Source organism: Nomascus leucogenys, chromosome 4 (genome assembly GCF_006542625.1).
Source record: "Nomascus leucogenys isolate Asia chromosome 4, Asia_NLE_v1, whole genome shotgun sequence".
In the NCBI taxonomy this organism is placed as follows: domain Eukaryota; kingdom Metazoa; phylum Chordata; class Mammalia; order Primates; family Hylobatidae; genus Nomascus; species Nomascus leucogenys.
Window position 1 is genome coordinate 76,004,929 of NC_044384.1, and position 27,083 is coordinate 76,032,011.

General features: G+C 36.4%; 2 protein-coding genes across 2 annotated transcripts; one reads left to right on the plus strand and one right to left on the minus strand.

Annotated features, from left to right (window-relative positions):
- The first annotated feature begins 1,404 nt into the window (after positions 1-1,404).
- Positions 1,405-2,388, plus strand: LOC105740313 (olfactory receptor 5M11-like). Its single transcript, XM_012509336.1, has one exon. It carries the CDS (start codon positions 1,405-1,407, stop codon positions 2,386-2,388), a length of 984 nt encoding a protein of 327 aa, XP_012364790.1.
- An 11,428-nt stretch (positions 2,389-13,816) lies between these two features.
- LOC100604266 (olfactory receptor 5AP2) lies at positions 13,817-14,808 on the minus strand. Its single transcript, XM_030810819.1, has one exon. The coding sequence runs from the start codon at positions 14,785-14,787 to the stop codon at positions 13,834-13,836; it is 954 nt and encodes a 317-aa protein (XP_030666679.1). The 5' UTR covers positions 14,788-14,808; the 3' UTR covers positions 13,817-13,833.
- Positions 14,809-27,083: the final 12,275 nt, after the last annotated feature.

Below are 27,083 nucleotides of genomic sequence, written 5' to 3' on the forward strand. Positions count from 1 at the left end.
GGTTACACTGTATCTACTATGATTCAAGCATTTGTCCAGGTTCTGGGGGTATGGCACAAATGATGTTCCTGTGCTCATATAGCTAATATTTTGGAGGGAACAGACAGTGAATATTGAAGTAAATGATTTCAGAAGTGGTAAATGATATAAAGAAAAATAAATCATGATTCATGATTAAAAAGGTATTTGGAATAGAATGAAGTGATGAAATGAATCACTCAAAATCTGGGAAGGAATTGGGCAGAGGGAGCTGAAGTAGGAATATTCTTAGCGTGATCAAGGAACAGCTAGGAAGGTCAAGGCAGCAGGAGAAGAAGGACAGAAGAGAAAGTGGAAAGAGAAGAATTTGGAGACACGGGTGGGAAGACATCACGTAGGTCCTTGTGTGTTCTGGCGAGAAGTTCAGATTTTAGCCCATGTGTGATGAAAAATCTTGAACCATTTTACCAAATTTGTAATAGGTTGTGATTTATGTTTATAAAATATAACTGGCTGGTGTTGGAGAACAGAGAATTTCAAGAGTGGAAGAAGGAACTATTGTAGTAGCTTAAGCAAGAGATAATTTTATCTAAGACCTGACTGGTGGCAAAGAAAATGCTGAAAAATGGGTTTAAAAATTATTATGTAATATGTTGAAGGTAGACCTGGGAAGACTTTCTGATGGGTCAGATATAAGGTGTTAAGTCAAAGGTATAGGATAAATTGAAATATAAATATGAACTAAATTGGGATGTTGTGAGATAAAATGAGATTTATGAAATGAACATGGATATTAGGTGAAGAAACAATCTAAATTATCTATCAGTTGTTGCTTTGGACAAAAAACGTTAGGATGGACAGAACACCAAGGGACCAGGAGATGTCCATTGTTATTGGGGAGTAAGAAATGATTAAGAAACTGAACCTGAATGTATATACCATAGACTCAGGAAATACGCGTTCCTCCAACGCACAGAAGGTTTACCTTTGCTGGCAACGATGGAGCCAGTCTACAGGGAGTTACTCATTAGCTGTGTTCCCAGATCAAGCATTTGTGACATTATCAGACTGTGGTGGTCGCCTTTTTGAGGATAAAGGATCCTGATTCCACAGCCTATTTAGGGACACCAATGAGCTACATCAAATCCCATATGTGTTAGCAGAGTTGAGGTGGAAGAAGCCAAAACAGCCAGCACAATTTGGTGCATAAACCTCAAAATCTCCTGTATTGTCTGCTTTAACCAGAGCCACAAACTACCTGAAAGCATCTATCAAGACTTTTCCATCTCTAAGGGAAATATTCCTTGCAATTCTCTTTGCAACACTAGTTTCTTTTAGTGCTCATTGATTTTGCCTATTCTTAGATTGCATATAATTTATTTATCTTTTTGTATCTGGCACATTCTTCTTTTCTTATTAGAGACTATGAAGATGAAGATAGATCCCAAATGCAATGACACGGAGGTAACTGAATTTATTCTGCTGGGACTGACCAGCCAGCCAGATCTGCAGCCTATGCTTTTTGTGGTATTTCTCCTGATTTACCTCATCACCCTGACCGGGAACTTTGGGATGATTTTCCTAATCAGATTCACTCCTCAGTTCCAAACCCCCATGTATTTTTTCCTTACTCATTTAGCATGTGTGGATATTTTTTACTCCACTAATGTCTCTCCGCAGATGCTTGTTAATTTCTTATCTGAGAAGAAGACCATTTCCTATGCTGGGTGTCTGGCCCAGTGTTTTGTCTTTGTGACTCTGCTCCTTACTGAGTATTACATGCTTGGTGCCATGGCCTATGACCGCTACATGGCAATTTGCAATCCCCTACATTACAGCAGCAAAACATCCAGGGCAGTTTGCATCTGCCTGGTGACTTTCCCCTACTTCTGGGGTTCTATGGTGGGCACGATGCAAGTAATACTGACCTCTCGCTTGTCCTTTTGTGGACGCAACACCATCAACCATTTCTACTGCGCTGACCCACCCCTCTTAATGTTGACATGTTCTGACACTTACATAAAACAAACTGCCTTGTTTGTGTCAGCAGGGATTAACCTCACAGTTTCCCTGCTCATCATTCTCATCTCCTACATCTTCATTTTCATCACCATTATGAGTATCCGTTCCAGTGAAGGGCAGTGCAAAGCCTTCTCCACCTGTGGCTCCCACCTGACAGCTGTCACTATGTTCTATGGGTCCCTATTCTGCATGTACCTGAGACCAGCAAATGAGCTGTCTGTTGAGCAAGGGAAAATGGTGGCGGTGTTTTGTATTTTTGTGAGTCCCATGCTGAACCCATTTATCTACAGCCTGAGAAACAAGGATGCGAAACAGGCCTTGAAAAGAGTGTTTAAGAGAAACCTTGGTAAGATGAAGAAAAATTCAGTAACTACAGTTTCCCAATAAAAAAAATGAGTCTCTAAAAAAATCAAAAAGTGACCTTCATTGATTCTGTCTAAATGCAATTCTCTGGAATAACAGTAATCTATTTTTGGATATGCATAGCTTAGGATCAAGTGCAAGTCTAATGGAAACAATGAATGTGAAAGTTGTTTGGAAGCAATGATTGATAGGAATCACCACAGCAGAAGTCAGCTGTTTATGATTAAGCAGGGTCATATGTTTAGTCTTACTCAAGAACTTATTTCTACTTGATTAGTTAGCAGAAAAATTTTTCCTTTCACTACCTTGGTCACCAATATTGAGCATCTCTGAGCTACTCTTATCAGCAAAGTGAAATTATTTACAATATATTTTCTGAATAAGAAAATGATTTATATTCATGTGATATATTGCAGTTTACTCCACTGAAAGATGATTATCTTCTCAAAAATATCTTGCAATTTCAGATGCTTTTTCTTACTATATCTTTGGTCCATGTCTACTTAATTTGAGATGCAAAGAAAAACACATGAAGCTTTGAAATCTAGACTATATCAAAAAACCAAAGAAGCAAGAGCTGCATTTTCAAGGTTTTAGCCTAAAACTCATGTCTTCTGTCATACTTTATGGTCTTTTTCATGATTCTCTACTATATAAGGGGGATCTGGCTGCTAGTTTAATCCCAATATTTACAGTCACTATCATATTTATATCAAGAAGGTTCTGACTTCTGTATTTTGTTTTTAAAAATGTTAGAACAAGTCAGTAATCAGTGTGTTTAGTAAAACAAAATGTAATGACCCATACTGCTAGTTGGGCAAATGCTGACCATTATGTCAAAAGCAAATGTGAAATACACTGGCCTTACTTATTTATTTTTACTTTTTTTCACCTTCGGGGGCACCTGCGAAGGTTTGTTAGATAGGTAAACTAGTGTCATGGAGGTTGTTGTATAGATTATTTCATCACCCACGTATTAAGCCCAGTACTCAATAGTTATTTTTTCTATTAGAAGAATTCTATGAAATGTGACAGACGGTGTTGTAAACATGTTTTGTTAAAAAGAACCCTACATCATATGGGAACACATCTAGTCCATCAACTAATCGAGTGAGTTATTTTAACCTTATTTTTGAGGTCTAAACAGCATAAAGCATCATTGCCTAGACTTAAGAGTTTGTTAATGAAAAAAACAGTGGGAAGGCAAGGAATATAATTTTACTGAATAAATGTATTGTGGACTCTAGTCACTATTGTAGAGCAAGAATTCTCCTGGTAATTCATGACCCCACCCCCTCACAAACATACACATACATACACAACACACATACCACACACACACACACACACGCACACACAGCTAACAGACACATGAGCCATTTCAGGTGAGAATAGTTCTTTCTAAAAACAGACACCTTGCCTGTAATGCAACAATTCTGAAAATGTGTCAAGATGAGTACATTGTGTAAAAAGCCTGTGAACAGAAAAAAATCAATCCATAATATGAGAAAATAAATGAAAGGCTTGGCATCAGAGAGACTGTTCTAATTCCAGGTCTATGTCAGTTTGATTAACTTTTTGTCCCTTCATGGAAAAAAGATGAATATTCTATTACTATATGGTGAAATCACATTTATTTTATGTAAAATGAAAGAAACAAAATACTGAAATGTTTTCTGTTTATTAAAGTTTTTACTTTCCAAGAACACAGGACAACTTGCTTTAAAAGGACTAAACATTATCTGACAGATTACCCAACCAGATATAATAGAACTTTCAATTCTAACATTGACTTTTTAAAATTGACATTATGGAAAATGATTTTGTCTTCCCTAATCCTGTGCCTTCCATTGGAATTATGTTCTCAATTTAAAAACTCTTATTGATGGGCTACTATGAAGGCATGGAGATGTATATAAGTACGTTTCATTTCTCGCAGAGCTCTCAGACTATGTTCGGAAACGTTACATTGTATTATTATTATTATTATTAGCTTTTGTTTCTGAGACTAAGAGCTGATTAGAGTTGTAATATCTACAGAATCACTGGAATATACATGTGTAGTTATCTACTTTGGGAAGGACAATGAAAATAATGTTTGTGCTGTGTCTTGAAATATGAATGTCTTTCAGGAAGAAGAATGGTGAGATGGGCAAAAGCACTGATTGAGCAATACAATTGTGTATTTTTAATATGCAATGTCTGAAAGTAGAATAAAGACGGATAAAATTATAATATTGAGGTTCAATTTCTCATCAAAAATAATATGCTGTAACTAAAAGCAAAATTATGGCTTAGGCACTTTTAAGTGGCCACTTTTCCATTTAGATGACAACGAGTCTTTGAATGAAATCATCTACTATGATCATACAAACTATATTTTATCCAATCCCCTCCATTTGGAAGCATTTATTGTTCACATGTCCATGATCACAATCTGCAAAGAAAACATAGTCCTACTTAGAAGATATCTCAGTTAAAACTACCAGTCAAATCAGCTGAGAACTTTGAACTTATCCAAATAAAATTGCATCTAGTAGCAAAATAGACAGGTATGGTTATTTGCCAAGGCATTAGAGAAAGAATGTGCATCTTGCCCTAGTTCTTGATGGTTAAATCATTTCCACATGTAAAGATCAAACAACCCGACACTTTACATACAAGAATTATGCAGAATACCTCTTTCCCAACCCCAGAAACTTCTGCTTCATAATAACTCTTAGCATTCCTATTCGGTGTTTTATTCTTATACTTATCCTGGAGTTTATTCTCATTATTCTTGCTACATATTCTTTCTCTAGGTTAAGAACATTGGACTTCAGCCCCTCTCTCATTATTTAGTTCTGGTATTTCTCTCAGGTTCACTAGGGGAACGGCATAGTTTCTAAGCCCTGTTTCAGTGTCTCGACATTTTCTGGCTCAGCTTATTCCTCATAACTTCTTTAGCAGTTCAACCGTCATCCAATCAAAGAGCCATCACACATGGAAAAAGGTAGAATTGCTCCTTTTGCCACTCAGTCTTTTTCTGTCTCAGCAACCTTTATACTGGGTTTTATAGCTATGAACATGGTTTTGAACTGTGATAGTTGGTTATTTTTGAGATTTAGGTTATGTAGAATAAGTGGGATTTACATAGAGTGACCATATTCTCCAGGAAGCTTGGAACAGTTAGTCCAACTCCACTATCGGGAAAAAGCCTCATGGCAGAATGAAATAGAGTTAGGGTAAATGGAAGTAGATTTGGTCAATTGTAAGTTTCCTTAGAGCCCTGACATCCTATGGCTTGATGATTCTAAGTAGAGATATAAGAGACTGTTTTAAACATTTTACTTAAAGAAGCTTTGACTTCCTTGTTTCTCAAACTATAGAGGAGAGGATTCAACATGAGGATGACTACTGTGTAAAAGACAGACACAACTTTGTCTTGATCCATTGAGTAGCTGGAGCTGGGACGCAGATACATGAACAGGATTGTCCCAAAGAAGAGAGTGACCACCGCCAAGTGGGAAGCACAGGTGGAGAAGGCCTTGTGCCTCCCTTCTGCAGAGTGGATCCTCAAGATGGCAGCAAGGATGTAGAGATAGGAAACAAGAATCAGTAGGAGACAGCTCAATTCATTAAAACTGGCAAAGGCAAAAATGACAACGTCATTGATGTGTGTATCAGAACAAGAGAGTTTCAGGAGGGGTGGAATATCACAAAAAAAATATTGATGACATTGGAGTGGCAGAATGACAGCTGGAAGGTGAAGCCAGTGTGAATGGCAGCATTTACAAAGCCTGAAAGATATGTGGCTAATACCAGGAGGGCCCTGAGTTTGGGGGACATCAGGACTGCATAAAGCAGAGGCTTGCAGATGGCCACATAACGGTCATAGGCCATGACAGCCAACAGAAAACCCTCAATGCCAACAAAGGAGCCAAAAAAGAAGAATTGAGTGGCACATTCATTAAATGAAATGACTGGGTTCTCCACCCAGAAATTTATCAGCATATTAGGGGCAATGACAGAAGAATAACAGAAATCAACAAGGGATAGGTTACTGAGGAAAAAGTACATTGGAGTATGGAGATGTGAGTCAATCTTGATTAATAGAATCATGCCAAGATTTCCAACAACGGTGATCATATAGATGAGAAGAAACAACACAAAAAGAAGACACTGTAGCTCTGGGTGATCCTCGAATCCCAGGAGAATAAATCCAGACACTGGTGTAAAGTTTCTATATCTTAGTCTCAGAATAGATGACTCATTTGCTGGGATGAGAAACAAACCATGATAGATATGTTAATCTGCCAATCTGCCTCACTATAGTAACAACTGTATTAGCTATATGTATCTATGTGTAAGTATACATCTATATGAACCCATAGCATAACGTGCTAATCCTCAAATATACACAATAAAATTTACTTAAGAGAGGAACAAATGAAATAAATTATACCCCAAAAACCTAGGATATTAAATAGTTCATTCTTGACTGTAAGTAAGATTACATCTAAGATGTTCTGTGTTCATAACTACTTTTTATTTTATGTGGAGGTAAAGAACAAAAGATCCCTTAAGTAAACTCAATTACCATTTTATTTAATTGTGTGTGTGTGTGTGTGTGTGTGAGAGAGAGAGCGATATCCTACTCTATTCTCTAACTTTTCTCTCTTCCTCTTCTGATCCTACTGCCTACATCACCTGTCATCCCATTCCTCTGCCATTCCCTTAGCAATTAAATAGATGGACACAGTTATATATATGCTGTACTGAATTCTGCATTTCTTGTTTTCTGCATTTCTGCATTTCTTGTTAGCCCATTCTAATCAGGCCTTTCCCTCCATCACTCCCTGGAAATTGCTTTTGTTCAAGACATCATTGGTCTTGATTGCTAAATCCAATGGTGAATTCTCAGGCCTCATTTGTCTAGATCTATCAATAACATTAAACATAATTAATTACTTACCACTCTAAAAGTCTTTTTTCTCTACTCTTCCAGAACATCAAGCTCTCTGTTTTTTCTTCCTACTACATGGCTTGCTCCCTCTGTCTCCATTCCTTGTTCCTCCTCTTCTCCCTCTTTGTGTTGGAGTGTCTCAGAGCTTCCTCCTTTTCTATTTCCACTCTACCCAGGTGCTCTTATTGTCTGATGGTTTTAAATATTGTCTATGTACTTGTACCTTCTGAGCCATATCTCTAGTCTTGTCCTCTTTTCCAAACTCCAGGCTTATAATTTAACTACTTACATCTCCATATGGCTATCAAATAGCAAAAACATGACCAAAACTGAATTCCTCATATCCTCCTCTAATTTGCTCCAAACATAGCACTCCCCATCTCAAGTCAATGACAGCTCTATGCTTTCATTTGCACAGGCGAAATTAAATAAATAGAGAAAAAAAAGTTGGAGAAATGATATTTTCTCCTTGTCACATGCTGGATAGCCAATCAATCAGATTATTCAATTGGATTTTCCTTTAAAAGATCTGTATCCTAAGCCAGCTACCTCTGCCACGTTCATTGTCACTAAATACCAAGCCGTCTTTTACTTACGTTATTGCGATAGTCTTTTAAACTGATTCTCCTATCTCTAAAATAGCTAAAATTCTATTCTATAACCTCTTTAAAAAATTGCAGCCATTCTTTAAGTCTCTTATTTTTGCATAAATATATATGTACACACATATGATCAATCACATTATATATGTAATAAATGTATAAGGTGACGTAAAAGCTATCATATTTTCTCCGATATATATGATCCTCTGAGTGTATGGGTATGTTATGTTATATATGTTTTATATATATATATCATATATATATATATACACACACACACATATATATGAGGGAAGCAATTTGTTTAGTTTTTGTAACTGTTTTCCCACATGTGTACATAATTTAGATTCATATTTAGAAAAATATACATGAAGTGGCTTACATTCCATTTATTACAAAAGAGCACGGAATACATCATCCCTCATGGACATAAGGATTTGCAACAAACTTAATCAAGATAGAATTATCCTTGTATTAAGCACAAATTTGAACTAAGGAATATTAACTTGTTCAATGTCATAGAGCAAGTGCAACTAAAATTCAAGAAAAAGGCTGAAAATTGTTATTAGTTTATCAATTTATACATTTAATGGCATAGAAGTATTCAATTTAAGGTTCTTCATAGAGAATTAAATATCTCTTTGGGTTTTGTCTCTCGTTATATGCAAAATTAATTAAATTTTCATATTTTTACAGCACACACATTTGTGTATATATACATGTATACATACATTCCTGTACGTATGTGTATATATATGTTGAATGTTCTACGAAATTATTTGTTTCTAGCGATTCTAAATCTCCCTCGTTTAAAACAATTTATGTTCACAGTTTAGTTGACAACATTAAATTTAGTATTTCAGACATATTTAATTTAAGATGTTTAATCTTAATTTCTTAAATGTTTTTTGAAGTCCTCTTGAAACTTTCTACATTGGAACAAGTTATGATAAATTACATGATCTTACCTTCTGTCCTTAAGTAATATTCACTGAAAGTAGTGGTTCTTATTAATTTACTTTTGTTTTGTAGGAAAACAGGTTTTCTGTTTCCAGCAGTCAGATTTATGGCTTTGAAAAACTGTGCAAGTGACGTAAAGAATCAACTATGGCAGAATTCAGCAGCACATTTTATCCTTTAATTCAACAAAGGATAAAATGCACTGCCTTTGAATCCAAGACCCAAGATCACGTCTTGTTAAGGCTGTGATCATTCTCTGGAGATTTAGTCTCTGTTAAACACTAAAAAGTCTAAAGTCTGAAATATGCCAATCCATAATTAAAAAGTGAATTCATTTTTCGCTGAGGTAATTGAACTACATTTTCCCCAGTGTATCATTTATACCTCAGAGAGTATCTTAGGAATTTAGAGAAGAACAAAAAGTATCTCATAATCCAGAGGTGCCATTGAGCACAGCATTGAATTAAACCTACAGGATTGATCAGATCCTGCCTCCAACCCTCAGAATTCCACTTAAAATACAATCCTTATTCTTTTCTACTAGAATATGGTTTTGACTTCATTAACTTTTTTATTCACTCAACAAATATTAATGAGTTTGTTTCATGAAGCAGATACCACCCTTGGTACTGGTAAAATAGCCAAGAAAATTAATCTTACCCATTCCCTCTTGCATTTTACCATCTGGCATTGGTGGGAGACAACTATTACAAAGTAATTTGAAAAAATTAAGCACAAAACCTCTTTATGAGCTACCAGGGCTTATGTGATCTGCCTCCCTTTCTCAGAATTTTCCTGATTGCTGTTCTTTACCTCCTTTAGTTTTCTCTCTCTGGTCCACATATATTTGTCTCCTTGCAATTCTTTTAACAAATCAAAGAGGATCTTGCCTAGGATCCTTTGTGTTTAATGTGTGTGTACAGAGAAAGCTCTGCCACAAACACTCAGATGGTATCATCCCTATCCAGGCATTGCTCAGATGTTTTTCAACAGAGAGCTCTTTTCTCACTCCACCACTCCCTATTTTATTACCCACTTCAAAATGCCATTTATGTTTATGTGAAATGCACACCCACATTCACACATGCATAATACATTTGACAGAGACAATACAATCTCCCTCACTTAAATATAAGTTCATTGAGATAAGAAACTTGGTTTTATTACCTGTTATATCTCCAGCATAAGTTACATGCAAGTTATTCAACAAATATTTAATGGATTATGAGTAAAGATACAAAAGTTGCCAATTTTCTTGCTCCAGCACAAACTAAAGAAATATAATAGTAGGTTGGTACAAAAATATTATGGTTTTTGCTATTTTTTTAAGAATTGCAAAAAACTGCAATTACTTTTCCACCAACCTAATAGAAAATACAGTCTATGACTTAATATTGAGATAATTTTAACTCCAAAGACATAAGTATGATTTGCAGGTATAGTCTCTTCTAGTAGTACAAAAGGTGGGATTATTTTACATATGTCTGAGTATCATAACTAAGAAGAGAAAATTAATTTCTTAATCCTTTAATGTACCCAAAGTCCCTACATGCCAGGCTGTTAATTAAATACATGAATCTGGAACTTGGGTGAGAGGTCAAGGCTAGAGATACAGATTTTGGAATCATGGCACAGTTCTTAGGTCACCCAAGAATTAAGTGCAGGTAGAGAACCAAATATCAAAACTATGACTTTTGCTCCAAGATGTAAAGGTCAGCATGAGATGGAGGAAAAATGATAAATGCTAACTGGGAAGAAGTAGGAGTGAAAGAAGGAAAAACAGAAGAGTGAGGTGATATAGAAACCTACATAGGGTTATATCAAGGCAGGTAGAGGAATTAATTGTGACAAATCCTGAGATATCAAGTAAAAGTGAGACAGAGAAGTGATCTTTGGATAAAGTAGTGTTGAGGGTGTTGAGGTGTCATGTGTCCTCGACAAGATTAGGCTCAATGGACAGATGTTACAGAAATACGACTGGAACATGTTATAGTGTAAATAAGATATGAGGAAGTCAGGCAATGAGTAGAGGTAGTTCTTTTGGAAAGATTAATTATGGAGAGGAGCAGGGATGAATTAATAAGTTGGTGACTGGATGGAACTTACTGTCAAGGACACTGTGAAGAAGGGTGACACTACCAACATGGCACAGGTATACATATATAACAAACCTGCGCTTTGTGCACATGTACCATAGAACTTAAAGTATAATTTAAAAAAAGAAGGGTGACACTAGAAAATATTTGTATACAAAGGAGGATATTATAATAGAGTTTGAGATTCTAAAGCTTGGGGAGAGTAGAGGTATAATTTCAGAAGTAAAGGCCGTGGAAAACTCCAAACACATGAAAGAACTGGTCTTAGGTAGAAGCAGAGATACATTATCCACAATGACATGAAGGGAGAAAGAGGGTATTTATAAAGATGTAGAGGTGGTAAGGTGAGGATGATCATATCTTTTTTTTTCAGGATGAAGTATGAGGAAAGTTCAGTAACACAGGGTAAAGTGATGATTAATTCTCTTTAACTGTATTGAGCAGTTTAAATGGGGGACACATAGAAGAAACAATTAAATCTAACTAAGTGGGTATTTAGATAGATCAGCAGAATGGAGGAAGGGTGGAACCATTCTGGAGGGAGAGTTGAGCATAACTAATAGTGTGTCATTATGTGAAAGACCACGAAATCTCAGCTGGGCAATGAGTGAAATACGGACATAAGGCAGTGGTGAATAATGATGAAGTACAACTGTCCTTAGAGTGGTGATTTAAGAGAAAAGTTAAGGGATAAATGTGATAGCAAATGAACCAGAATAAAAGTAAATATGAAGGAGAATGAAAGTTCTGATACAGTTTTGGATGCGTTTGAGAGAAACCTTAGTTAACAATTGAAAGTGGAAGTTATTGGGATATGACATGAGAGGGCTCTTCCAGGCGGTTAGGAGGAAATAGTTCTTCCTTTGTGGTCTCTAATGAATATTTTATTTATTTATTTATTTATTTATTTAAGACGGAGTCTTGCTCTGTTACCTAGGCTGGAGTGCAGTGGCACGATCTCGGCTCACTGCAACCTCTGCCTCCCGGGTTCAAGCTATTCTCCTGCCTCAGCCTCCCGAGTAGCTGGGACTACAGGCACCTGCCACCATGCCCAACTAATTTTTGTATTTTTAGTAGAGATGGGGTTTCACCATATTGGCCAGGCTGGTCTCAAACTCCTGACCTTGTGATCCACCCACCTCAGCCTCCCAAAGTGCTGGGATTCCAGGCGTGAGCCACTGCACCCGGCCTCTAATGAATTTTTTAAGAATGAGGTGTGTTGAGAGCTTCTCAGACTATCCACCTTTGGGTCGCTTTGCTGTTCGTGATATGAGACAGACAGTTGCGGTGGGTGTCATCAAAGCAGTGGACAAGAAGGCTGCTGGAGCTGGCAAGGTCACCAAGTCTGCCCAGAAAGCTCAGAAGGCTAAATGAATATTATCCCTAATACCTGCCACCCCACTCTTAATCAGTGGTGGAAGAACGGTCTCAGAACTATTTGTTTCAATTGGCCATTTAAGTTTAGTAGTAAAAGACTGGTTAATGATAACAATGCATCGTAAAACCTTCGAAAGGAAAGGAGAATGTTTTGTAGACCACTTTGGTTTTCTTTTTTGCGTGTGGCAGTTTTAAGTTATTAGTTTTTAAAATCAGTACTTTTTAATGGAAACAACTTGACCAAAAATTTGTCACAGAATTTTGAGACCCATTAAAAAAGTTTAATGAGAAAAAAAAAATGAATGAGGTGGTCTCAGTCGGAACACTCAAAACACTGGTGTCTCCCTCCGGGTCTACAGTGGATGGTGGAATAGAAAGAAATTAGAACCAGACATTTACCTAATTCCAAATCATTACACAGACTTCTTTCAACATGTCATCTCATCACAGAAGGCTGTTCTCATTGCTCGAACATTGAGAGTTTCATCCTCACTATGATAAGCGATACAGATATAATTTTCTTTGATAAGTGTTTATTGAAAATTATGTGAACCTTTAGGAAGGACAGATATAAAACATTAAAGTACATTGGTTACTACCAACAAAATATTCAGTTTAATTCAAAAGTCAGTAAAATATTCCCCCATTATTGTTGTGGTTCCCACAATATCATAATACCTGATAAGACTTATTCATATATCTGATTTGGTACCTCTTGACATACTTGTAAGTAGAGTAGTGTTATTATTTATTATGAATGCTGTGGCACACTACCTAGATTTGCCTGTCGGGTTGAAGTATTCATTTCTCCAGCTTCCAGGCATATAGGCAACTGACAGCTGATAGCTGACCTACACTCCAGGAATTTCCCCTGCTGAAGGGAATTACCTTGTCCAAGATAATATTACCGCCTCCCAGTGGGTGACCATATCCAAAAATTGGCTATTGTGGAGGTGCAAATACTTGTTCCTTTTTTCTTAATTTGGGACATGTCTGAAGGACATTTCTGCAGAACGCCATGTAACAGTGGCTCAGTCTTCGTCACAATTCAACTCCTTCTGTCCAATCCTGCTCCCCTCACTATATAGATATTGTTTGTGAGAACACTCTGATAAACTTTCTGCATAAAAATATCTGTCTGCCTCAATCTGTTTGCCCAGAACCCAAAGACACCAATGTTTGTATAATAGAACTCAGACTGAGATAAGCTTAATATTTAAATTAAAACTTAAGCCCAGATTAGCCAATTCCAAGTGTTTTGATACTTTTTCCAGTCCCAACCTTCATCTAGTGTATGGATGCATCAAAGGGACACGTGTGTGTGTGTGTGTGTATATATATATATATATATATGATACTAGGATATTAAAAAGTATACTTCATTTTAAATTATCTACTTTAACACAGAGAAACAGCTTAAACAATCAGAGAATACAGTTAACATGAAAATGTATTTTCTTCTACATAACAAATGATGGGTAACATGGCTTTACAAGACGTATTTCCGTAAGATCTTCTTTAGGGCCTTTTTTACATCCTTATTTTTTAAACTATAGATGAGGGGATTTAGCATAGGGATTATTACTGTATAAAAGACAGAGACAACTTTGTCTTGCTCCATTGAGTAGCTAGATGTAGGGCGCAAGTACATGAAGAGGATTGTTCCAAAGAATATGGTGACAGCCATGAAGTGAGAGGCACAGGTGGAGAAGGCTTTGTGCCTGCCCTCTAACGAAGGCATCTTCAAGATGGCAATGAAGATACACAGGTAGGAAATGAGGACAATCATAACAGAGCTGATGACATTAAAACTTGAGAAAGCCATGATCACAATGCCATTGACACGGGTATTAGAGCAAGAGAGTTTGAGTAGCGGTGGGGTGTCACAGTAGAAATGGTTGATCCTATTAGAGCCACAAAAGGACAATCTAAAAGTCATCCCTGTGTGTATGGCTGCATTTCCAAAACCTGCTAAGAAGGAAGTAGCTATTAGCAAACAGCAAATTCTCCCAGACATGAGAACTGGGTAGAGCAGGGGGTTCCAAATGGCTGCATAGCGGTCATATGCCATCATGGCCAACAGGAAGCACTCAGTCCCCAGGAAGGAGCCAAAGAAGTAGAACTGGGCAGCACATCCATGAAAAGAAATGGCCTTATTCTCAGCCATGAGGTTGACCAGCATCTTGGGAGTGACGGAAGAAGAGTAAGAGGCATCTACAAAAGAAAGGCTACTGAGAAAGAAATACATGGGGATGTGAAGACAGAGATCAGTCTTAATCAATACAATCATCCCCAAATTGCCCACCATGGTTGCCATATAGATTAACAGAAACAATGCAAAGAGGACCCCTTGTAGATCTGGATTGTCGGAAAGTCCTAAGAGGAGAAATTCTGTCACTTCTGTTTGATTTCTGCCTCGAAACTCTTTCATAAGTCTCATCATTTGAGCTGCAATAAGAAAGAAGATGCAAAGTGGAATTTAGTCAGATGAATACATGATAGAGCTATAATATATTTTTAGTGAAACATAAATTCTAACAGAAGAGCAAAAAGTGAAAAGCATAGTAAAAGGTATGTTGGATTTGATGCCAAATCAAAAGACTTGTATCTTAGTACTAGATGTGCTGTCTACTAATGACTGAAGCAAGTGATTTAGTATGTACTAACTATGGTCATTCCTAGAGTTAACTCTTTATTTAATAATTAAAATAACTTATTCTTAAGATGTGACTGCCATAATTACTTGTGATAAATAAATTAATTTATATACTGGCATACCCTCCAGACACAACTTCTGGAGAAGGATAATAGAATGGATTCAGGCTACTTACAATTCCTCCTCAGTACTAATAAAATGAATAAAAATATTGAAAGTTAACAAAATTTATCAATAGTGCCAGACAAGAAAAATAGTTGGGCCGGGCGTGGTGGCTCACAACTGTAATCCCAGCACTTTGAGAGGCCAAGACAAGGCAGATCACTTGAGCTCAAGAGTTCAAAACCAGTCTGGGCAATGTGGCAAAATCTCTTTGCAATATTAAAAAAAAAAAAATAGCTATGTGTGGTGGCTCATCCCTGTGGTCTCAGCTACTCAGGAGGCTGCGGTGGGAGGATTGCTTGACCCCAGGAGTTCGAGGCTGCGGTGAGCTGGGTTTGTGCCACTGCACCACTCCAGCCTGTGCAATAGAGTGAGACTGTGTCAAAAAAAAAAAAAGAAAAAAAGAAAAAGAAAGAAAGAAAGAAAGAAAGAAAGAAAGAAAGAAAGAGGGAGGGAGGGAGGGAGGGAAGGAGGGAAGGAAGGAAGGAAGGAAAAAGAAAGAGAAAGAAAGAAAGAAAGAAAGAGAGAAAGAAGGAAAGAGAAAGAAAGAAAGAAAGAAAAAGAAAAGAAAGAAAAACAGCTGAATCTCTTGGGGTAGAGGAAGAACTTAAAAATGTCCAGCCAAAGAATAAAATAGAGAATATTCCCACACAGCCAGTACAGTTCGAACCCCACTCTGATTTTCCATAATAAACATCTACAGAGAACAGAATAGGGTCAGTTAAAAAGTAATTTTCCATAATTCACTCCAATATTTAGAGAATCAGATTGTAAGAATGAGCAGGCATCCCTGATAAAAATGGCAGAAGTAGCCAAGCCAGTGAAAATCTCTAATTATCACATTCACAAGTTCTCAAGAGAACCAGAAAACATCAGAAGTAGCACATGCAATTTTTCAGCCACCATACTGAATCAAGGGAATAATTTAATACCAAGTAATCAAAATGGAAATAAGAATCACCCTTTGCAAGGTGTAATGAAGACAAGTAAAGTAAAGTAAGTAAGATAAGACAAGTAAGATAAGTAAAAGCAATAAAAAAGAAAATTCAGAATAGACACCCAGACTAGATCTTCCAAATCAAAATGTAAACACCACCAGCAGAATTCTTCTCCAATTTAACTCAAATCCTCCACCCCTTCTATGATCTCAGATTGTTAAACAAAAGTTTAAACTTACCAGGCTCATGACCGGAGGCAGGCGGATCACGAGGTCAGGAGATCGAGACCTAACTGGTTAACACAGTGAAACCCCATCTCTACTAAAAATACAAAAAATTAGCTGGGCGTGGTGGCGGGCGCCTGTAGTCCCAGCTACTCAGGAGGCTGAGGCAGTAGAATGGCGTGAACCTGGGAGGCAGAGCTTGCAGTGAGCCGAGATTGTGCCACTGCACTCCAGCCTGGGCAACAGAGCGAGACTGTCTCAAAAAAAAAAAAAAAAAGCACACATGGGGTCAAAGTGACCCAGTACCCTTGCCAGCATTGAAGATAAAGAAGTTTCTGAAAACAGTGAGGGAAACAGTGGGCAGCAACTGGTTCTATTATCACAGACAGTGTCATACAAAGAAGCAGCTATTTATGCTGGGCTCCACCTAATTGTCATTGAGATAGGGGCTCAATACCCTCATCAGTAATTAAAGCTGACATTTTGAAAGAATTCCATAACAAGTTCGAAAAGTGTCATTGCACCCATTATCTTATATAAGCCTTACCACAAATCAGTGAAAGAAATTATCAGGTAATATCCCAAGAGTATAAGTAATATCTTCTTTTGTTAGATGAGGCCAGCAAAGTGTGGGGGTTTCTCAGCCAATCAGTGGTGAATCCTGAGCTAGAACGTAGGTCTCTTGATGCTAAATTATTTGCTGTTCTTCAGCACCACATTGCCTCCATCTGTATTTCACTGGCATAGGTGCACAGCCTAGGTCCTCTTTCTTGAAGCAAACTTGCTGTTTGAACTTCAAAGAACAGCATCTTTAGAAGAAATGAAAAAAGAAAAGGAATAGATCTTTCTTCTCTTCTTCTCAAACAGAAAGTTTCTCTGAGTATTAACAGAAATATTGCACAGAATAAAATGTCTTAGATGTGCTAAACATACAATGTAAATAATGATGAGTAAAACGTAAGTATTGACATATGCCAAAATCTGTTGAGGATTTCTTATGCTCCACAAACACTTTATTAACTGTTTTGCCTGCATTCTTTCATTTAAATTCTACGTAATAGGCATTTATCATCCCCTTTTTGCAGATGGGAAATGTAAAGTATAAAAGATTAACTTGTCCGAAGCCTCTCCGGGCTCTCAAAGTTAGCCTAATAGAGTCTAAATGTATGTCCAGCCAATGTAACTTTCATTCTCTTAACATTTGAGGTCGTTTAGAAAAGCTCTGTCAATAACAGATGTGAGCACTGATAGACAAAGAGCTTGATATTGTGATTCTCAAAGATTTATTAATACTTTAAAATACACTTAGTTAAATAAACATGTCGTATATCCTAAAGAGAAAATACAATTACAGTTGATGAAAATTGTCTTTCTTAGGACTCACATATATTAATCAGCAGGATAGCAAAATATTATTTGTTTTCCATCTGATGGTATAAATAACATGCTTCTGTCTCCCCTTCTATTCTAATAAATATTCTTCCTGCTTCTATGCAGTATTTCCCCAGGCTCTGCTGAGATTTTTCAGTCAATTCTTTAGCCCAGAAATTCCTTAGTCAGAGATCTGGGCTCTCAATTTCTAAGAGATTCAAAAAATAATACTAAAGTTTCATGATATATTTCTTTTCTTTAAAAGGGCTTTAAAATAATATTATTTATTGCTGCTTATATTTTTCCTAATGGCTATACATTTTGTGATGAAATAACACATACAACATTTATTTAACATTCTTTTTTAGCTACTCAATGCTCTTGGAAGTTTGTGTTGATAAATGATTGAGGAAATTAACAGGACTGTGAATTTTTCTTAAGGAGAGTAAGTTAAATAGGTGGAAACATTTATATTTCTTGTCTTACCTTTAGTAACTATTTGATTTCTATTTGATCCCTTTGCTTGCTCCCCTCCAATGCTTAAATTCACAAGAAAGAAAGCAGAAATAATAAGAGAAATCTTTCTTCTTAGAGGTAGCATTCACACTAATTCTCCCAGGGTAAGCAGAAGGTATAGCTGGAACAGATGCTATAGTACACCCGTTAAAGAAGTAGGACAACTAAAACTGATTACCCCTTCCTTGTGATGCTACTCTGCATTCAGCAGAGATTGAGTCTTTCGTCCTTTTACTTTTCCTTAAAGATAATATCACAATTTTTTTTATATCAGAGTAAAATACACTTGAGTATACAGAGTGTATCACTGCAGTGCAGCTGTCATATCAATTGCGGCTAATTTCAGTTGTGGAGTCTCTAGAATTGACTCTCGGGTAAGCATCCTAACTTAAGTAAAATATATTTCTTGTTAGTTGGTCTCCAGGGACTGTGTCTCTCATGTCACCTCATTGTAATCTGCTTATTTTTCCCCTCTGAAATTAAGAAAATCACAGCTCTTTTTCATGTTTCTTTACTTTACCCTTGGGACACCTGGGCCCAGCGGAGAATGAATTTGAGTCCCATATTCCTAACCACCATGAACCATCCTTCTTCTGTCTTCCCTGGTAGCTGGAGGTTTGCCCTGGGGAGAATCAAAAGAATCCACAAAATAGCAGACTAGCTCTACCTGCAGCTCCATCTTCCATAAGTGTACATGTTAGCAGATGGGCTACTTGGATAGTGGTGAGGAAGGTAGAGAAAACAGGAAGCTCTTGGCTTGGAATCCTGACTCCATGTCTTCTGATTGTGTGACTTTGGGCATTTCACTAAATCTTTGTGTGTCTTAGCTTTTTCCTTTCTAATATCTACCTTATAGGGTGACTCCAGAGAGAAAATAATTTAACAAATGTGAATTGCTGCATCCAATACATATAATAGTTAATAAATGAGTTTCCCTCACCCTTACATTCTTCCCCACTCTCCAGAGTAAGAAATAGTTATCAGTGGCCAGGCGCAGTGGCTTATGACTGTAATCCCAACACTTTGGGAGGCCAAGGCTGGTGGATCACCTGAGGTAAGGAGTTCAAGACCAGCCTGGCCAATATGGCAAAACCCTGCCTCTACTAAAAATACAAAATTAGCTTGGCATAGTGGTGTGCATCTGTAATCCCAGCTACTTGGGAGGCTGAGGCAGGAGAATCACTTGAACTCGGGAGGCAGAGGTTGCAGTGAGCCGAGATAGTGCCACTGCACTCCAGTCTGAGCGACAGAGTGAGACTACGTCTCAAAAAAAAAAAAAAAAAAAAAAGGAAAAGGAAATAAATAGTTATCAGCCTATCTAGCCTAGATTGAGACACATAGGATGCCCTATCATCCACAAATATCTTCCATATAAAAGACATAGAATCTGAAACAAATTGATAAATATCTAATCATCATTTACATTTTTATGCTACTTTGAGAAGACACTTTAATCCATCTCTGTATTATTTAATCAATGCAATTTGCATGAAATGCTGAGACACAAAGACTTTAAAACTGTTTTGTTTTATGTCAAGAAATTCAGACAAGAAATATTTGCATTACTTTGATTAAGTCTTAACCTTCTTGCTTTTTAAATTAATACCTTGGAGGAAAAATGCAGTAGGTTCCTATCAATTCAGAGTCTCAAACATAACTAGTAAATGAGATGATTTATTCAATAAATAAATAATCTCAATAAGTGTAAATTAGTTGTTATATGAGAACAATGTGTGATGATGTGAGATTAAGGTTTGTGCAATGGGAGTATGGGTGGAGGTTGGAAGAAAGATCATATTGCACAAGGGGGTCAGTGGTAAGGGAAAAAGAATATCAAGATTTTAGGTAATAATGTAGTGGTAGAATGAGACGTCTAGGCATAAAGGAGTAATTAGGACCTGGACAGGATAGTTTGCAGGACCTAATCAGCCTCAGGCTATAAACAGCTTCAAAACAAGAAGAGAACTCAACAAGTGTCATCAAAGAGGCACCAGATGATGGTATATCTCCCTGCCACTAGGATGAGAACCTATCAAGAGTCAGGATGAAATGAAATCTCTATGAAGAATTTGAAGAATTCACACTGGTGACAGAATTTTGAGCTCAGTACTGTAAAGAATGAATCACTGACATTTAAATTGCAATGAACATTTTATAAAGAACCAACAGACCCCCACAGGCCAATAACCAAGCAACAAGCATTTATTGGGCAACTAATAGAAGAAATGATAACTAATAAAGATTTGACCTCCACTCCAGAGAGCTTACACATTAATATGTATCATGAATAATGATGAGAACCTGTTTGGCCAGCCCTTTCCCTAGTCATAGAAGAAGAGACTGGGCCAAGTGGTAATAGCAGCTAACATTTACTGGGCATGTCCTGTTTGCCATGTGCTCCCCTAAACACATGGGTTTTCTGATACATGCATTCCCCATCACAGATAAGTAAGTTGGGCCTTGAAAAGGAATTTGTCTGAATAGTTAATTCAGATCAGAAATGGGATTCAAACAGTTTTTTTTCATACTCCAGAATGTGTATTGCTAACCATTATGTGTTTCTGCAGTTCAAAAGCAGCAAAGATTTTGTGAAAAAAAAATCCTTCTGTTTTAAATATGGATAACAATAAACTACAATAACAACTAATGGCTTATTTTATGTGCTCTGGGCAATATTGGCAACCTCTGGAGTAGTATCTTCATGACAGTAGTTGCTGAGAGAAAAAGTGAATTATAGGTATTAGGAGTGGAAAGGTGGAGTGGCTGAATTTCCAACAACGAATTTTATGACCCCTTAGTTAAGAATTACTTAATATCAGATGCCTACAACTTAAAGGCAATCTCAGTGGAGGTGATTTTTTCTTTTGGAGACATTATGGAAATTTTTGGCTGTCATAGTGACAGAGGGATATACTGTAGAATCTAGTGAGTGGGAGGCAAAAATACAGAAAGCCTACAAGCTATAAGACAGTCCCAAACAACAAAAATTGGCCATTTCCCCTGGAATTTTTAAGCATCCTGATAGTTACAATGCACTTGATAGAATTATCTAAGCCTTTTAGATAGATCTACCTCCATTTTACATGTAAACACATTTTACATACAAATATGAATATTGTTGCATGATTTTTTATGTAACAAACTTGTCATAAATGTATCTGTTAAGTAACTCTAGGGGGAAAAATAGTTTGGAGCTTTACCAAGAGCTGTTCATCCTTTCAGAAATTTATGTCCTCAGTTATAAGGTAGCAAAACTGCTTGAGGTGCTTATAGGACAAACTTGTACCAGCCTGCATTTTTTAGTAGTCACATTTATGGAGATTTCACATACATACAAGCATCTGCCTTTTCATTATGTAGTTATGTCTGACCAGTTAGTAACTAAAATAAGCATTAAATTGTTTACTATCAATTACTTTCCTTTTATTTTTTCTCTTTAAATTATGCATGTAGGGAAATAATAGTCTCTGAGAATGTCATAGCTCTTTCAGGAGCTTAGAAGGGTCAAGATAAAATACTTGCTATAGAAAGATGGCATTGGGTCAAAAAGGGTATAGAATCACTGTTACAGAGGAGGTTTATGTGCCGGTCTCCAGCCATTAACACGGTTCCATCCAAATAGATTTTATGTCACCCGGCCAAACCAAGAAGAGGAATTCCCTTCTTAGGCCTTATAAATTTATTTTATCCTAAAGAAAGCTTTTTTTATCTAGTATAAAGTATGGCTATATTCCACTATGCAGCCATAAAAAAAGAATGAGTTAATGTCCTTCGCAGGGGCATGGATAAAGCTGGAAACCATCATTCTCAGGAAACTAACACAGAAACAGAAAACCAAACACTGAAGTGGGAGTTGAACAATGAGAATACACAGACACAGGGAGAGGAATATCACACACCAGGGCCCATTGGGGATTTGGGGGCAAGGGGAGGGAGAACATTAGCACAAATACCTAATGCATGCGGGGCTTAAAACCTAGACGACAGGTTGATGGGTGCAGCAAACCAACATGGCACATGTGTACCTGTGTAACAAATCTTCACGTTCTGTACATGTATCCCAGAACTTAAAGTAAAATCTTAAAAAATGTATGGCTATATTCCAACACACCAAACATTAAATACTACTGCTGCTACTGCCACTACTAGTACAAGAGAAAGAGCTTAGTAAATTAGCAAAATGTAAAATTGATCTAATAGCCTTCATATAAGCCAGCAAATCTCCAATTAGACATTTAAATGGAAGAGAAGATTCCCATTTATGATTTTCAAACATAAAATACCTATTAACCAAATGAGAAATGTGCAAAAACGTCTGTGAGAAAAACTGTAAAACTCCAGAAAGATACAAAAGTAGACCTGAGCACATATGAAGACATACGTGCTCTTAGATAGCAAGATTGGAGTGCATAAAAGTGTCAGTTGTCCAAAAGTCAATTCATAAATTTTACATTGTTCCAATACCTTTCCCTAAATATGTTGACTATAAAGTTTATATGGAAGATTTAAAAAAATTCTAATATAGCAATGAAAACCCTTAAAAAGGAGAACAAATGGAAATGGGGCTAGACCTACCTACTGGTATAAAATATATCAGGAAGCCTGTATAATTAAAACCATGTATTATTGATAAATGATTTGTGTAGATGTAGCAAATAAACAGAAAATAGGAAAAATAAAGATAAAGACCCAATGAAATGAAAGTAAAATTCAATATGTAATAACAGCACCCCAAAATACTGGAGGAAAAGTAAATTTTTAAATAAATGCCATTTAGGCAGTTGTATAGTCTTATGGAAAATATAAAATTTGATTTTTTTTCTTTTACCATGCAGTCAAAATGTTAACAAATCAAATTATAAATACAAAAAAATTAAGCCATACAAATACTAAAATAAACATGATGAATTATTTAATAATTGATGTGAATTTGAATATAAATAGGACTCAAAATCCAGATATGACAAAATTACAAATTGATAAGTTTGGCAACATGAAGGAAAAAGAAACGAAGGAAAGAAAAAAAAACCTGTTGTATGGTAATAAATATCTTAACCAAAATCAGAAGATAAATGATAAAGTGGAGAAAAGGTGTATCTTATACACCAGGCCAAATAAATGTCTCCTATATATAAAGAATACCTAAAAGCTATGAAGAGAAAGATTAATAAAGACATCCAAAAGACAGAAGAAATGTGCACTGATAAAATTAGACACACAAAAACAGAAACGCAAATAAATGGCCCTTTAATATTTTTAAAAGTTCAATCTTTTTAATGGCCAGGATCCAGTCAGGAGACAGAAAACCACACAGTAATTCTAACAGATAAAATTTAATATAGAGAATTATCACCTGGTATCAGTAAATTAAATATCGAGTGATTGAGGAAAGTCTAAAGTAAACAGGAAGAATAGATACAGAGCAGCCACTGCCTCTAGAGCTGAAGCAGGGCATCCACAGTAGGAAAAAAAAAAAAAAAAACTAGAAGACCCCCCACCCCTCCTTTATGGCTCCTTCTGATATGGTTGTACTGGGTGTTGCTGTGTCCAGCTACATGGCAGCGACGTTCCCTGGCCAGGCCTAGCAAGCAAGAAAGCACCCAGTAGGGTTAATTTACCATGTCCAGGTGCAGTAGGACCAAAGCAAGGCAAAGATGGGTAAGTTTGGAGTTGAGAGGCAAAAAAAGTTATGAGTGGAACAATATTTATTCCTAACAAGAAAAAATACAAATTACAACTAGCTTCTAAGAACGTTTTCCACCTTTAAGATCAGCAAAAACAGAGATAGAGGATAGACAGACAGATAGGTAGATAAATGAGAGAGAGAGAAATGATAGATAAATAGATAGAGGTAAATTTAGATGGAAAATACAAACCTAGACAATAAACTTTACTGGAAAGACCAGGGGAAAGAAACACACATGCATTGCTTGAGGAGATTTGACAACATTTAGCAAAACAGCCTATTACATTTCCCTTTCACCCAACAATCCCTCTTCTAAGAAACCACCCTAGTGATATACTGGACAAAGCAGGGAAAAGCATATGCAGTTAGCTATTTATCATTGCATTTTTTCCTAATAGCAAGATTTCAATACCAACTCAAATGTCTAGGAACGGATACCTGATAGACAAGGGTATATCCACACAGTGGATTATTATGAAGCTGCATAAATGAAAGAATGATCTTTATATGCTGACATAGAGTAAGTTATAGAATAAATGTGAAAAATTTAAAAATCAATGTGCAATATGGTATAAATGACAACATGTATATAAGAAGTGAAAATATAAATATATATGCATTACTTACACTTCAGAAGTAAATAATACATATATGAATAGAAAAAGATGAAATGGCTAGATGGAGAGAAGTTATGGAGAAAAGAAAACAGGGATATAAATAAGACTCCTGCATGTGTCAGTATTGTAAAATTTTGACTTGGAAAACACGTAAATGTTTGCTTTACTTAAAAAGTAAAAAACGAAAAGACCCAAAAGTTGACATGAAAACTAATATCTAAAAATACATGATTATGTCAATGTTATTAGGAATTAAGTATTTATCAGAAAAAAAAGATTCAGGAATAAAAACAAAAACTAATAAACAACTTCGTATGTTTAAAATTTGTGTTTAGCTGGGAGCGGTGGCTCACGCATGTAATATCAGCACTTTGGGAGGCCGAGGCCGGTGGATCAGGAGGTCAGGAGATCAAGACCATCCTGGCTAACACGGTGAAACCCGTCTCTACTAAAAAATACAAAAAATTAGCCGGGCCTGGTGGCGGGCACTTGTTGTCCCAGCTACTCGGGAGGCTGAGGCAGGAGAATGGCGTGAGCCCAGGAGGCGGGGCTTGCAGTGAGCAGAGATCGTGCCACTGCACTTCAGCCTGGGCAACAGAGAGAGACTCCATCTCAAAAGATAAAAATAAAAAATAAAAATAAATTTTTTTTTAAATTGTGTTTAGAAACAACAGTATGAACCCACATGCTACATACATGTGTAATTCATGTGTGTATGTATATACACATCATGCACACACATACACATGTGAGTATTCCCGCTGTCCACTGAAAAGTTCCATTCCATTTTCTTTCATTCTAATCTAGACTGTTATTCACTTGGAATAGTGAAATTCAATAATTAAAGTGTTTTTCCTTTATGTCTATGAGCGTACTACGTTGAAGGATCTTATGAGGGAAAAACAAAACTAAGCAAACTCTTGATTGTATTTTCTCTAGGAAATTAATTGAGGATATTTTTCACTGCATCACACAGTAAACTGTATGTGAGGACGCATAGAAGAAATGCCCCTCAGGTCAAATAGCATTTCCTAAGTGGTTTTCAATTGTACAGGCAATGAGAATCTTAAAACTGCTCTTTTTTCCTATTGTTTTTGTTCTTTTGTGTTTAATAGAAATCTGGAACAAATTTGTATTTTTCTCTCTTGAAATTTACAAAAAAAATGCATAAAAATTTTTACTCACTTAATCCCATTTTTTGGTTTAACATTTGAATCTTATCTTTCCTTCATTCTATTTTCCTCAAGAATATATATGATGAGATCAAAAATGAAAACTTTTGTCAAGGTGCCCTGAATTCTTTCCTTGGGTGAGAATCTTAGCCCTGTGGATGCTGATCTTCTCACCCTTCTTATAAAAGGAATAAAAGCATGAACGTGATACACAGATGGGTGTTTTTGTTCTATCCACCTCATTAAGCTATGTAACCCTAGAAATGGGAATTAACTCTCAGTCACTCACTTTATCTACAAATAAGAAATTCACTAATTTTATCTAAAACCAGAGACAACATTAGCCCCAAAACATTCAATTCATCACATGTGTGAAGGAGCCCTGCAGCATCTCTAGTGAATAAAAGTTCTTTAAAAATGTTAATTTCCTTTCCCTGTCCACCAAAATATGCTCTCAAACAAGATTAAATCTTATTAATTTGTCTTACAATGTTCAATTCCAGATATATGTCCCTTATGCCAGATTCACACACATTTTTTAATTAGAAATAACTTTTCATGTATTTGTTCTTTAATAATTATAGCAATACATAATGTTTTAGTAATTATGTATGGAAGTAAGTTATTTATAATTTTTTCAAGTTACTAAAGAGGATGTTACTAGATATTAGAACAGCCTCACATGTGATAGGATAGAGCACTCCTCCAGAAATTACCCTAAGATGTCATTTTCCACAATTTTTTTGTTGTTGTTAATGACCAAGGGGTAAGAAAGACCGCAAATTTGTCTCCCATTCCCTAGAGTGTTTATTATAGATCTTCATTAAAGATCTTGTATTTATAGATGCCTCCACACTGTTAAATAGCTAAAACTTTTTTATTTATAGATGTCTCCACACTGTTAAATAGCTGAAACTTTCAGTTGTTCTCTTGTCCATCTGATTGAAAAAGAGTGGATTCTATAGGTCCCTTCATCTATAGAAAGATGATTTATGCCTTCCTGGCAATGAACAATATAGAAGGTCTCCTCCAATGTCTGTATACTCAATATTCTCTTGGTAAAAACTGAGACTCTAGGAAAAAAGTTGGTAGCCAGAAGCAGCTGGCATTGTCTTGTCCCACCAGTTCTTCCTGGAGAAACATCAATGCTTAGTTGTCTATAGCGATTATTACTGACATTACTAACAAATCCCCACTTTAGTGTATGTTTTGTATACCTACAGCTTTTCTGGTTGACACTTTTCTAGTGTTAGTTTGTTTGTTTGTGACAAGGTCTGGCTCTGTAACCCAGACTGAAATGCAATGGCACAATCTCAGTTCACTGCAGCCTTGACCTCCTGGACTCCAGTGATCCTCCCATCTCAGCCCCCCGAGTAGCTGGAGACCACAGGTGCACA